Source organism: Pristiophorus japonicus, chromosome 16 (genome assembly GCF_044704955.1).
Source record: "Pristiophorus japonicus isolate sPriJap1 chromosome 16, sPriJap1.hap1, whole genome shotgun sequence".
In the NCBI taxonomy this organism is placed as follows: Eukaryota; Metazoa; Chordata; class Chondrichthyes; family Pristiophoridae; genus Pristiophorus; species Pristiophorus japonicus.
In genome coordinates, this window is record NC_091992.1 from 30,465,480 (window position 1) to 30,479,637 (window position 14,158).

Below are 14,158 nucleotides of genomic sequence, written 5' to 3' on the forward strand. Positions count from 1 at the left end.
CTGCAGTTGTACAGGACCTTGGTGAGGTCTCACCTGGAATATTGTGTTCAGTTTTTGTCTCCTAATCTGAGGAAGGACGTTCTTGCTATTGAGGGAGTGCAGCGAAGGTTCACCAGACTGATTCCCGGGATGGCTGGACTGACATGTGAGGAGAGACTGGATCGACTGGGTCTTTATTCACTGGCGTTTAGAAGGATGAGAGGGGATCTCATAGAAACAGAAACATATATAATTCTGATGGGACTGGACAGGTTAGATACAGGAAGGATGTTCCCGATGTTGGGGAAGTCCAGAACCAGGGGACACAGTCTAAGGATAAGGGGTAAGCCATTTTGGATTGAGATGAGGAGAAACTTCTTCATCAGAGTTGTTAACCTGTGGAATTCCCTACCACAGAGAGTTGTTGATGCCAGTTCATTGGATATATTCAAGAGCGAGTTAGATGTGGCCCTTATGGCTAAAGGGATCAAGGGGTATGGAGCGAAAGCAGGAAAGGGTTACTGAGGTGAATGATCAGCCTGGTGGTGCAGGCTCGAAGGGCCGAATGGCCTACTCCTGCACCTATTTTCTATGTTTCTTTGTTAGTTACTTATGAGTGGGGTGAAACAGTGGTGACCTTTCCAAGGATTTTCTGCCTCCTGGACATACAGTTTGATAGACTGGCTATTTTGGAATATGGACATTCTATTGCAGGATTTGGAAACGGTACTCTGCTGAATATTTTAAGTGTTGAGAGTTGTTTTGAACTGATAGCAGAAAAATTAAAAGCAAAATTGGGAGGTGACCATGGGGTGAATGTGTGAAATATACTGTGCAATGCCCACCAGTTGTGAAAGATGTCCATTGAAGTTGATTTGATGCAATGGTGCTCAAAAGGTCATCTGTGTGCTACTGAAAGGTCTCTGTCTGCTTGCCCCTATTAGAGCCTAACAAGTAATCATCCACTTTAGAATTGCAATCTTAGAACATAACCCCATGTGATTTCAATAAGTGCTCCTCCATTTAAGGGGGAACATCACTGACAAAAGAGGGGTGAGTAAATTTAAATTATTACAACTATAATTCAGGTTAAATATGAAATGCACTGGAATGTTGGATGGGCCGTGCACAGTACATCCTGCAATGACTATTGGTCACAGATGGCTTCCACCAACTGGTCCACTGAGGCAGGTATTCTAGCCTTTGAAGGCTTACCCATGTTTAAGACACCCTTCCAGTGAAAGTACCTAGTTGCCATAAGTTTTATTTCCAAGATAATTAATATTTCCTAATTTTGTTTGTAAGATAGTTGAGCTTTAAAAGGTTTCTTTCCATTTTCAAAGCTGCTTTTGTTCTTGCAGCTATTATTAGTCTGAACACGGTTCTGCCTTTTATAAATGCCACACTGTCCCATTCAATGGCATGCTAAATATAGAAACGGATAAGTGCAGTGAATTGTGTCTGCAGAATGTTAAAGACATGAAATTACTTAATTCACAGATGTTTATCAAGTTTAAGGAGAACTTTAGAATGTCTGTACATTTTTATCCAGAAGAAATATTAAGGAAAGGTATGCGATTTAGGATGTTTTTATGTTCCCTATTCTGATGGTTTCTGGTTTCTGGTTTCCCACATGGCTGAATAAAATTGCTTTGTATGGAATTTTTTTGCTGGTTTGGGCTTATTGAATTTCTTGTAGTTGAAATCTTCGATGGCCCTAGTTTTAATTCAGAATATGATGCTCGCTAGAATTAACTGATAATCCAGATTATCATGAAATTCTGTTATGATCTTCAACAAAATTGTGCTAAATTCACATGCAATCAGCCTATGGGGACCATTTAGCAAAACTATAATTTTGCAATTGTAATTCTTTTGATATATCCCTTCATTGTATCTCATTGCAGTTAATTTGTTCCAGCGAAGGTAAAAGTTTCTAACAGAAGTTTCAGGAGGTGAACCCTCATCAGAAAATAGGTTGTGTAATAGGTGTGTCATAAAACAAGTTTGCTTTGTGAGTTTTAATGCAGGCTATATTGTGTGCTGTACTTTGTACTTCTCAGTTCACCATTTCATTCTCTATTTTACTTGATAACTGGAATCTTTTAGTGAGGATGGTTCTGAATTGTGATCTCTCAATTTTGTGCAAAATAGCATTGCCTCTCCATACAAAATGTGAGGAATTTGAAATATTTTTGCTTCTTTCGCTGCAATGAAATATAAACATAAAGTATTAATTGGAAACCTCTAAATGTTAACTCCAATATTGCAGTTTTGCACAGTGTATGTATGCTAACTGATATTTCTTTTAATACAGTTACAGATGTAGAACTGAAAAGATTGAAAGATGCCTTCAAGAGAACCAGTGGACTTTCTTGTTATATGAACCAACAAGCCTTTGTCAGGGAAGTACTTGGAGATGGGGTTCCACCCAAAGTTGCAGAGGTGGGTGTTTAACTGTGTTTGCATACTGTGAATGATGTGTAATATGTTAATAATCAGGTGAAGGGCAATGTTTCACCTTGCATGTTGAAGTTACTATAGAGGTTTAACACAAACTGGGATTGTTTTAATGCACGAAGACAGGTAATGAATAAAGACTGAAAGTCAGTTAGGATATGAATCCTAAGTTTTAAACTCTTTCTACACATTTCAGCAGAGAGTATCGATTGTGCATGGTACAGTTGTTATGCCAACATTTATTCAAATCCAATGTTACCCAATTGTGCTCTTGCACCACATAACTGATGGCGCTGGGTTCATCTTTGTGATTTCACTGGGCTCATTTTTACGATGTGGCATTTTAAAGGAACCTAGGTGTCTCATTTGACCCTGAAATGAGCTTCCGTCCACATATTCACAGCACAACTAAAGCCACCTATTTCCACCTCCATAACACTGTCCATCTCCACCCCTGCCTCAGCTCATCTGCTGCTGAAACCCTCATCCATGCCTTTGTTACCTTTAGACTCGACAACTACAACGCACTCCTGGTTGGCCTCCCACATCCTACCCTACGTAAACTTGAGGTCATCCAAAACTCGGCAGCCTGTGTCCAACTTGTACCAAGTCCTGTTCACCCATCACCCCTGTGCTCGCTGACCTACATTGACTCCCAGTTAAACAATTCCTCGATTTCAAAATTCTCATGCTTCTTTACAAGTCCCTCCATAGCCTCGCCCCTCCCGATCTCTGTAATCTCCTTCAGCCTCACAACCCTGCCACCGCCCCCCCCGAGATATCTGTACTATGCAAATTCTTCCCTCTTGAGCATCCCTGATTATAACTGCTCAACCATTGGTGGACGTGCCTTCAGCTGCCTGGACCTAAAGCTCTAGAACTCCCTCCGTAAACCTCTCCACCTCTCTACTTCTCTTTCCTCCTTTAAGACATGCCTTAAAACCTACCTCTTTGATGCTTTTGGTCATCTGCTGTAATGTCGTCTTATGTGGCTCGGTCTCAAATTTATTTGTTTTGTCTTATAACACTCCTGTGAAACGCCTCGGAATGTTTTATGATGTTAAAGGCGCTATATAAATACAAGTTATTGTTGAAAGCAACCCCAAATGCGAATTAACTTCCCATTATACAAAATAGAAAATCCACTGATATTTTAATGAGAAAATTAGTGAGACAAAAATGAAGCATTTTGTCTTCAGATGTAGCATGGTTTTGGCTTCTTTAATTCTGTAATGGTACATATGGGGTTAAACGCAGCTGAACTAACAGAAAAACATACCCTAGTTTATTTTGATTCAAGACTTGCAAACTTTGTTCTGCCGGAGCCAGGTCTCTGGTAGGGAGATTAAGCCATTCAGTTCAAAGACAAACATTTCACTAGATTGGTTTGACTATGCAATTGATTGGCAGCAAGCTGCCAAATATCTATTTAAATTTAAACAAAAGCAAAATACTACAGATGCTATTTAAATTTGCTTGCTTCTGGTCACTTTTTTTTTAGAAATTATTTCTCAGCTGGTCTGGTTCAAATTGGAGAATCTGCCTGAAGCTTTGAGAGAGATGGTCAGACCAGAGAGTTGCCATGGGATGATGAGGGGGAAAACCGCTGTATAAGAATATTGTATGCATTGTAGTTTAGAGCAGCAGACACAACTATTTGTAATATTCTGTTTACTTGAGCAGATAGTTAAGCTTAAAACTACTGTAAAATATATGTTCACTTTTGTTCAACAGATTTCTTTTGCAGTTAAAGCTGGATAGCAATTTAGTGCAGTGTTACTCTGCCATTTTCCAAAGTTAAGGAAGATCACATGATAGGTCGTGATGAGCAAGCCAAAACAAAATAAAATGACTGCTGCTTGATACCTGAACACACTACAAACATATTTAGATTTTCTAGCAAGTGAAAGCACTCTCTAGGGAAATGTCGAGTGAGGGTTTGCATATGGCAGTGGTTGATTACACTGAAGGAAAAGAATCTTGAGAGTTTAAAAAAAAATGCAGGTTGAGTGTCCGAAATCCGGAGTTCTGAAATTCGGAATGTTCCAAACACCGGGCCAATCTGTGGCGGAGTCATCCGGAAAATGTTCCGGAATCCGGACATCTTTCAAAAACCGATTACCACTGCGAGGTGGGCCGAGGGAGGGGGAAAACACCTCCAAAAAATAAAAATTCACAAAACCCTTTCTAAATCGCTGAAAAAGAATTAAAAAATAAAACTTTAACTTGCCTTTTTTGCAGACCTTCAACGCAGGTTTTTCCCTGCCCTGGAACCGCAGCCCCCTGACCCGTAGCCCCCCTGCTCCACCGCTGACCCTGCTGCCCCACTCCGCCTAGGGTAGCCTTTGTGGATATTCGACCTCTACTTTGTACTATAAATAGGTTGTCTGGGGAAATAGTGAAATATTTCAATAGCCATCATCGGGTTATTGAGTAGAAAGGTGGTACTTAACATTTGTGATTCAAAGTGCACTTTATATTCTCGAGAGAAAAAATTAGCCTGCAGCTATACATTTGGCTTGATCTTTCAATTTTTGAGAAGTACAATTTTGGAATCAATGCAATTGTATACCACAGTGCTCCATGTGTTAATATATTCAAAGAGGAAATCCTTTTTTATATACTATAAATAATGTGGTACTGCTGCGACATGAGCAGCAAAAGACTTTGAGGTGGTCTTCACGTGTTCTGGAGGTAACTGTGCTGCTGTTGGTGATGGCTTCTTCAGTTTTGGCAGCAGCAGCTGAGTGCTCAGCCTATCCATACAAGGCAGTCATTGAGGAAAAAACACATTTCTTTTTCACTAATTTTCTGCCCTCCTTTCCTGAACAGATTGATTCCTTACAAGGAAACTAGTCACCCAATTATACCTTAGTCAAATGACCATTCGTGTGTAAGCCTAATGCAGCAGACTATTGGGGTGAAATCGGGCAGGGGGGTTGCGCAATGAAAAAAGAAAGACGCATTTATATAGCACCTTTCATGACCACCGGACATCTCAAAGTGCTTAACAACCAATGAAGCACTTTTGAGGTGTAGTCACTGTTGTAATGTGGGAAGAGGAAGGACATGCCATCACATGAGCTTCACTTTGTCTCTTATCCCCCTGTTGTGGTCCCAGCTGAAATCTCCTAATTCAGCATAAACAAGGTATTGAAGCTAGTATTCCTGGCACAGCTACTCTCTGTCCAGCTGAGCCATTGGAGAACTCGCATATATACGTCATTGTTTACTTTTCAATCTGACAATTCGTCGCTTCATTGTTGTTGGGTCAAAATCGTGGCACTCCCTTCCTATCGGCACTGTGGGAGAATCTTCACACGACTGCAGTGGCTCAAGAAAGCAATTGGGATGGGCAGTAAATGCTGGCCATGTCAGTGACGCCCACATCCTGTGAATAAATTTTAAAAATTGTATATTTTCTACATGTCTAATAAATATATACATACATACATACCCACTTATTAACCAATGTTGGTTGGACTTAAAAGTGGCTGCAGTTTGATTGCCGACTGCCAAGTGAGAGAGATCATAAAGCTCATGCAAGTTGAATAATGTTCTCCTGAAAGTTCAAAATGTTGGGTAAGAACATAATTGAACTCCGCTGTGATGCTCCTTGGATGAAAAACTCACTGATATTCTAGACAACCAAAGAAAGAATGCAAGACACCAGAAATCTGCTGTCCCCTGAAACCTGCTCCCCACATGAATACTGTCTTTGTGAAGGGAAAGGGGAAAGAAAGAGAAAAAGTTCTCCAGGGAAGAAATATTCCTAATATATTCTAATCTTTTTCTTCTAGGAGTTTGTAAATTATTAATTGTTTTATTAAATGTAATGCAGTTCAAGCTCTCTTCCCCATTCAAGTTTTCTCATTGAAATTCACAAGCAGTACCAGTACAATCTCAACTGTACAAGACCAGACATCCAATCAATATTAATAAGTACAAATAGATGGGATTTCTCACATACCCATTTATCACCATTGCAGAGTAATGTTTTACCTCGGGTGATCTGGATTAACAATGGGACTGGGTAAGAAAAAGGAAAAAAATGCCAATCGTATTATCTATTCAAGACCAGTTTTAATAAATCTTAGTTGCGCAATGTGACCGGCTAATGGGTTCCTAGAAGCCCCAAGTCTAAGCTGGTAATATAATATGTTTCCTGCAAATTAAACAGCCTTGGTTCAGTGGTATTGCTCTCACCTTTGAGTCAGAAGTTAACAGGTTCAAATCCTACTCTTAAGAGACCCAAGTGCATAATCTAGGCTGAGACTTCAGTACAGTGCAGAGTGCTGCTTTGTTGAAGGTGCGGTGCCATATTTCAGATGAAAAGTTAAATTAAGGCCCCATCTGCTGATCCATGTGGATGTAAAAGATCCCATTGTGCTATTCAAAGAAGAGCAGGGGAGTTCTCCTCGGTGTCCTGGAAAGCTTTTATCCTGCAACCAAATCCATCAAAACATATTACTAGTCATTTATCTCATTGCTGTTTGTGGAACCTTGCTGTGTACAAATTGGCTGTACTTCAAAAGTAGTTCAGTGACTATCAGGTGATTTGGGACATCTTGAGGATATGAAATGTGCCATCACCTGCACTTTTTAAAAACCTTATCAAATCTCATCCTTTTGACCAAAGCTTTAGTCATCCCCTGCCCCCTCTCTCTTTGTGGCTTGGTATTTATTGATGGAGGGTGCTACAGTTGGATTTAATGTCCTAAAGCTATAAATTAATGTTGTACTTCTAAACTAAGTATATAATTCTCTGCAAGCTTGTTGCTCTGATCAAAATACATTGTTTTTATTGCCAAGAAGATTACTGATGGGTGGCAATGCTGATAATTAGATCCTCAAACTCTTCCACCATGAAATTTTGTGTTCTTATAAAAGGAGGAAATGAGCTAAATGGGTTATCCTTTTCAAATATTTTTAGAATATATGCATTCTAGTTTGTAATGCTGAGAGGATCCGATCAGCTCACCACTTCCTGTGGCGTGAGTTGTACAGTTTTTCTTTGGTTATTGTAAGTCTTGGGAAATTTTAGTAACCTCTTGCTCACATTTTTTCTTGAAATCAATTTTGTCAATGTATACATACTGGATTGATCCAAGAGAGACTTTTAAACTTGTATGTGATATAAAAAAGTAAATTAAGCTCCCAAAGTTCAAGGAATCTAGCAATATGGAATACTTTTATTTTTAAAAAAACCTTTTGGTCTAGTTTTTGCATCTATTCCTTGTAATCTTACTCACTTACTTAAATTACAAAATATTTAAATGCAGGTATATCTTTGTTTTTGTTTTAATAGCCTGAGTTCTGTTTCCCATGGAGCAGAACCCCATTCAGTTTGTCATCCAGCGCAGTTCATCCAAAACTAAATGGAGTTGAGAATCAATTTTGAATTTCCATTCCATGGTTTAACATGTTGGCGCTCCATGCGCAGTGTAGCCACATTGCTATTGCTGCTTTTCAATTTGTGGAACATTTCTGGTAGGTTAGCCAGTAACAATTCAGTTCTGGACTCGTACTCTTCATATATATATATTTTTTTCCAGATGCATTGAGTTCACTGCTTAAGTTAAGAGTTAGAATTCCTAAAAATTACACTGCTAAAACGTAAACCAGAAGAACATAATGTAGCACCAGTAATTAATGTTTTAATCTGACATTTGGGCACCAAAGTAAATGGCCCATTATAGACACATACCTGAAAAATACATTATTTCTGGGATAATTCTATAATACGAGCCGACAAAAAATTATAAACAGGAAAGGACCTACACTGGTCCATCCAGCCTATCCCATATAGTTGTGATGCCTTATGCATCACAATACATGCACTTCCCATCCCATGTGAAGCTATGTAAACTCCCTGGAGAGGTGAAAAAACAGTTATAAACCAGCCAACTGGGGCAAAAATCTGGAAAATTCCTCTTCGCTCCATTTAAACAATTAAAACTAGGAGACCACTCTGGCCCTGATTAATCTTACGAGGTATTATAGACTGGTTAGCCTGACATCAGTAGTGGGGAAAATGATGGCATCAATTATTAAAGATGAAATTGCAGCACATTTGGAAAGCAGTGACAGGATCGGTCCAAGTCAGCATGGATTTATGAAAAGGAAATCATGCTTGACAAATCTTCTGGAACTTTTTGAGAATGTAACTAGTAGAGTGGACAGGGGAGAACCAGTGGATGTGGTGTATTTGGACTTACAAAAGGTTTTGACAAGGTCCCACACAAGAAACATAGAAACATAGAAAATAGGTGCAGGAGTAGGCCATTCGGCCCTTCGAGCCTGCACCGCCATTCAATGAGTTCATGGCTGAACATGCAACTTCAGTACCCCATTCCTGCTTTCTCGCCATACCCCTTGATCCCCCTAGTACTAAGGACTACATCTAACTCCTTTTTGAATATATTTAGTGAATTGGCCTCAACAACTTTCTGTGGTAGAGAATTCCACAGGCTCATCACTCTGGGTGAAGAAGTTTCTCCTCATCTCGGTCCTAAATAGCTTACCCCTTATCCTTAGACTGTGACCCCTGGTTCTGGACTTCCCCAACATCGGGAACATGCTTCCTGCATCTAACCTGTCTAAACCCGTCAGAATTTTAAACGTTTCTATGAGAACCCCTCTCATTCTTCTGAACTCCAGTGAATACAAGCCCAGTTGATCCAGTCTTTCTTGATATGTCAGTCCTGCCATCCCAGGAATCAGTCTGGTGAACCTTCACTGCACTCCCTCAATAGCAAGAATGTCCTTCCTCAAGTTAGGAGACCAAAACTGTACACAATACTCCAGGTGTGGCCTCACCAAGGCCCTGTACAACTGTAGCAACACCTTCCTGCCCCTGTACTCAAATCCCCTCGCTATGAAAGCCAACATGCCATTTGCTTTCTTAACTGCCTGCTGTACCTGCATGCCAACCTTCAATGACTGATGTACCATGACACCCAGGTCTCGTTGCACCTCCCCGTTTCCTAATCTATCACCATTCAGATAATAGTCTGTCTTTCTGTTTTTACCACCAAAGTGGATAACCTCACATTTATCCACGTTATACTTCACCTGCCATGCATTTGCCCACTCACCTAACCTATCCAAGTCACTCTGCAGCCTCATAGCATCCTCCTCGCAGCTCACATTGACACCCAACTTAGTGTCATCTGCAAATTTGGAGATACTACATTTAATCCCCTCGTCTAAATCATTAATGTACAATGTAAACCGCTGGGGCCCCAGCACAGAACCTTGCGGTACCCCACTAGTCACTGCCTGCCATTCTGAAAAGTACCCATTTACTCCTACTCTTTGCTTCCTGTCTGACAACCAGTTCTCAATCCATGTCAGCACACTACCCCCAATCCTATGTGCTTTAACTTTGCACATTAATCTCTTGTGTGGGACCTTGTCTCAAGCCTTCTGAAAGTCCAAATATACCACATCAACTGGATCTCCCTTGTCCACTCTACTGGAAACATCCTCAAAAAATTCCAGAAGATTTGTCTAGCATGATTTCCCTTTCACAAATCCATGCTGACTTGGACCTATCATGTCACCTCTTTCCAAATGCGCTGCTACGACATCCTTAATAATTGATTCCATCATTTTACCCACTACTGATGTCAGGCTGACCGGTCTATAATTCCCTGTTTTCTCTCTCCCTCCTTTTTTAAAAAGTGGGGTAACATTGGCTCCCCTCCACTCGATAGGAACTGATCCAGAGTCTATGGAATGTTGGAAAATGACTGTCAATGCATCTGCTATTTCCAAGGCCACCTCCTTAAGTACTCTGGGATGCAGACCATCAAGCCCTGGGGATTTATCGGCCTTCAATCCCATCAATTTCCCCAACACAATTTCCCGACTATTAAGGATTTCCCTCAGTTCCTCCTCCTTACTCGACCCTCTGACCCCTTTTATATCCGGAAGATTGTTTGTGTCCTCCTTCGTGAATACCGAACCAAAGTACTTGTTCAATTTGTCTGCCATTTCTTTGTTCCCCGTTATGACTTCCCCTGATTCTGACTGCAGCGGACCTACGTTTGTCTTTACTAACCTTTTTCTCTTTACATATCTATAGAAACTTTTGCAGTCCGTCTTAATGTTCCCTACAAGCTTCCTCTAGTACTCTATTTTCCCTGCCCGAATCAAACCCTTTGTCCTCCTCTGCTGAGTTCTGAATTTCTCCCAGTCCCCAGGTTCACTGCTATTTCTGGCCAATTTGTATGCCACTTCCTTGGCTTTAATACTATCCCTGATTTCCCTTGATAGCCACGGTTGAGCCACCTTCCCTTTTTTATTTTTACGCCAGACAGTGATGTACAATTGTTACAATTCATCCATGCGGTCTCTAAATGTCTGCCATTGCCCATCCACAGTCAACCCCTTAAGTATCATTCGCCAATCAATCCCAGCCAATTCACGCCTCATACCTTCAAAGTTACCCTTCTTTAAGTTCTGGACCATGGTCTCTGAATTAACTGTTTCATTCTCCATCCTAATGTAGAATTCCACCATATTATGGTCACTCTTCCCCCAAGGGGCCTCGCACAACGAGATTGCTAATTAATCCTCTCTCATTACACAACACCCAGTCTAAGATGGCCTCCCCCCTAGTTGGTTCCTCGACATATTGGTCTAGAAAACCATCCCTTATGCACTCCAGGAAATCCTCCTCCACCGTATTGCTTCCAGTTTGGTTAGCCCAATCAATATGCATATTAAAGTCACCCATGATAACTGCTGCACCTTTATTGCATGCACCCCTAATTTCCTGTTTGATGCCCTCCCCAACTTCACTACTACTGTTTGGAGATCTGTACACAACTCCCACTAACGTTTTTTGCCCTTTGGTGTTCTGCAGCTCTACCCATATAGATTCCACATCATCCAAGCTAACTATTGCATTAATCTCCTCTTTAACCAGCAATGCTACCCCACCTCCTTTTCCTTTTATTCTATCCTTCCTGAATGTTGAATACCCATGGATGTTGAGTTCCCAGCCCTGATCATCCTGGAGCCACGTCTCCGTAATCCCAATCACATCATATCCGTTAACATCTATTTGCACAGTTAATTCATCCACCTTATTACGTGGATGTGGGGTATCGCAGGGCTCAGTGCTGGGACCCCAGCTCTTTACAATATACATCAATGATTTAGATGAAGGAATTGAGCGTAATATCTCCAAGTTTGCAGATGACACTAAGCTAGGTGGCGGTATGAGCTGTGAGGAGGATGCTAAGAGGCTGCAGGGTGACTTGGACAGGTTAGGTGAGTGAGAAAATGATGGCAGATGCAGTATAATGTGGATAAATATGAGGTTATCCACTTTGGTGGCAAAAACACGAAGGCAGAATATTATCTGAATGGCGGCAGATTAGGAAAAGGGGAGGTGCAAAGAGACTTGGGTGTCATGGTACATCAATCATTGAAAGTTGGCATGCAGGTACAGCAGGTGGTGAAGAAGGCAAATGGTATGTTGGCTTTCATAGCTAGGGGATTTGAGTATAGGAACAGGGAGGTCTTACTGCAGTTGTACAGGTTCTTGGCGAGGCCTCACCTGGAATATTGTGTTCACTTTTGGTCTCCTAATCTGAGGAAGGACATTCTTGCTATTGAGGGAATGCAGCGAAGATTCGCCAGACTGATTCCCGGGATGGCAAGACTGACATATGAGGAGAGACTGGATCGACTGGGCCTGTATTCACTGGAGTTTAGAAGGATGGGAGGGGATCTCATAGAAACATATAAAATTCTGATGGGACTGGACAGGTTAGATGCAGGAAGAATATTCCCGATGTTGGAGAAGTCCAGAACCAGGGGGAACAGTCTGAGGATAAGGGGTAAGCCATTTAGGACCGAGATGAGGAGAAACTTCTTCACTCAGAGTTGTTAACCTGTGGAATTCTCTACCGCAGAGAGTTGTTGATGCCAGTTCATTGGATATATTCAAGAGGGAGTTAGATATGGCCCTTACGGCCAAAGGGATCAAGGGGTATGGAGAGAAAGCAGGAAAGGAGTATTGAGGTGATGATCAGCCATGATCTTATTGATTGGTGGTGCTGGTGCGAAGGGCCGAATGTCATATTCCTGCACCTATTTTCTATGTTTATATGTACCTACCTCTTGTATTGAGGTAATCTCCACTTTCGTCAGAAACGGGTTCAGCTCTCGCTTGAAGGAATTCAAGAAATTCATGCATTAATTTTTGATTCAATTATATGTAGCTGCTTGTAAAATATGAAATCGGATTTAGGAGCACTACAGAAATTGAAGTGCTTTAAGATGGGTCAGGTACTGAGGATTTAGTCTCCCTGAGCTATTCAGATAGGAATTGAATGACTACAACGAAACCTTTAATGTGTTTGGTCTGCTTTTAATATATATCACAGTGGTTAAGTTTCTCATTCCTTTTTCCAGTTATGGAGCTCCTGCATGGAATATGTCATGGTCCAAGGGCGGTGTTTCTGCTGCAGTATTCGTTATTTTTTCCAATTGCTTTTATTTAGATTCCATAGATTTGTATTTGAAAATGTAGGTATGAATTTATTTGTCTATTAATTTAGATTGTAATGCAATTATTGGTTACAGACATTGATGCACTTTACATTCATGGTATACAATGTGCAAGATATAATATACATGCTAGATTGTAGTTGGGCGTGAGTTTTGCTGCGTGGTTGGTGGTGTGATTTAATCTGGGGGACTGATTCCAGTTTGGTGCAGTGGCACTATTGTATAGCATTGTTCTCAGTAGTCAGTCCCTGACAGGTTTTGGTTGTGCCAGCAGTGCTTTGGAAGTTATCCTGCTTTGGTAGATTGAAGTGCATTCTGGATGCTAGCCATGCAACCTATGTGGGCTGCAGTTGACTTGCCAGCCAGCAGCTGCCAATGCTAGGACCAGGAAACCGATTTTGAAGAATTTCTCTTGGGTTAGCCTCAGGGTGTATATGTTTTTCATGGACTGGGTTAATACACTGGATTAATCACATTATCCATGCAGCAAAACTCATGACTTATTCCATACATGAACTCCATAACTGGAAAAGGGAACAAGAAACTTAACCGCTGTGATGTATATTAAAAACAGATCAATCACATGGGTTGTTTTCCATAATGCCTCAGTCTGTTTTGACCAGGTCAAAAGGTCATCCTGCTGAGGTGCACTGACTGGCTGCAGTAAAGAGGAAGTCTTGGAACTTGCCTATATTAGGTTTCAGGGTCACACTGGGCAGCCAAAGAAGTGTGCTGGGTCTGATTCAGTGGGAAATATGATTTGTCAATGCTGCACAGCACTGTTTACCAGTCGGGCTGGATCTTTGGGCACAACGAGAAAAGGTGGAGGATTGTTTATATTTACTGTACTTAAGACCACTTTATTGTTGGTGTGGAAAGATGTCATGATCCTGATGCGACAAACATCGCATTTAAAAAGTACTTGGATATGCACTTGAAGTGCAGTAACCTACAAGGCTACAGACCAAGAGCTAGAATGTGAGATTAAGCTGGATAGCTCTTTTTCGGCCTGCATGATGGGCCGAATGGCCTCCTGGTGTGCCGTAAATTTCTGTGTGAGGGTTTCAGTCATATTCAGCTGTTTTAAGCTGCTCCCTTTCCTTTTTTGTTGAGATGCAAACTTAAAGCAACTGAGCGTCTTTTCGAATGGAACAAGTCACAAAGAGTGAATAATATGCAGAAAGTATCCCGT

At 41.1% G+C, this 14,158-nt stretch overlaps 1 protein-coding gene across 2 annotated transcripts in view; it reads left to right on the forward strand.

Annotated features, from left to right (window-relative positions):
- usp32 (ubiquitin specific peptidase 32) overlaps positions 1-14,158 on the forward strand; it is a 213,953-nt gene that overhangs the window by 15,263 nt on the left and 184,532 nt on the right. For both annotated transcript variants that reach the window (XM_070857168.1, XM_070857169.1), the window contains exon 2: positions 2,297-2,424. In XM_070857168.1, the coding sequence (XP_070713269.1) occupies positions 2,297-2,424 (128 nt within the window). The remainder of the gene's footprint in view (positions 1-2,296; positions 2,425-14,158) is intronic.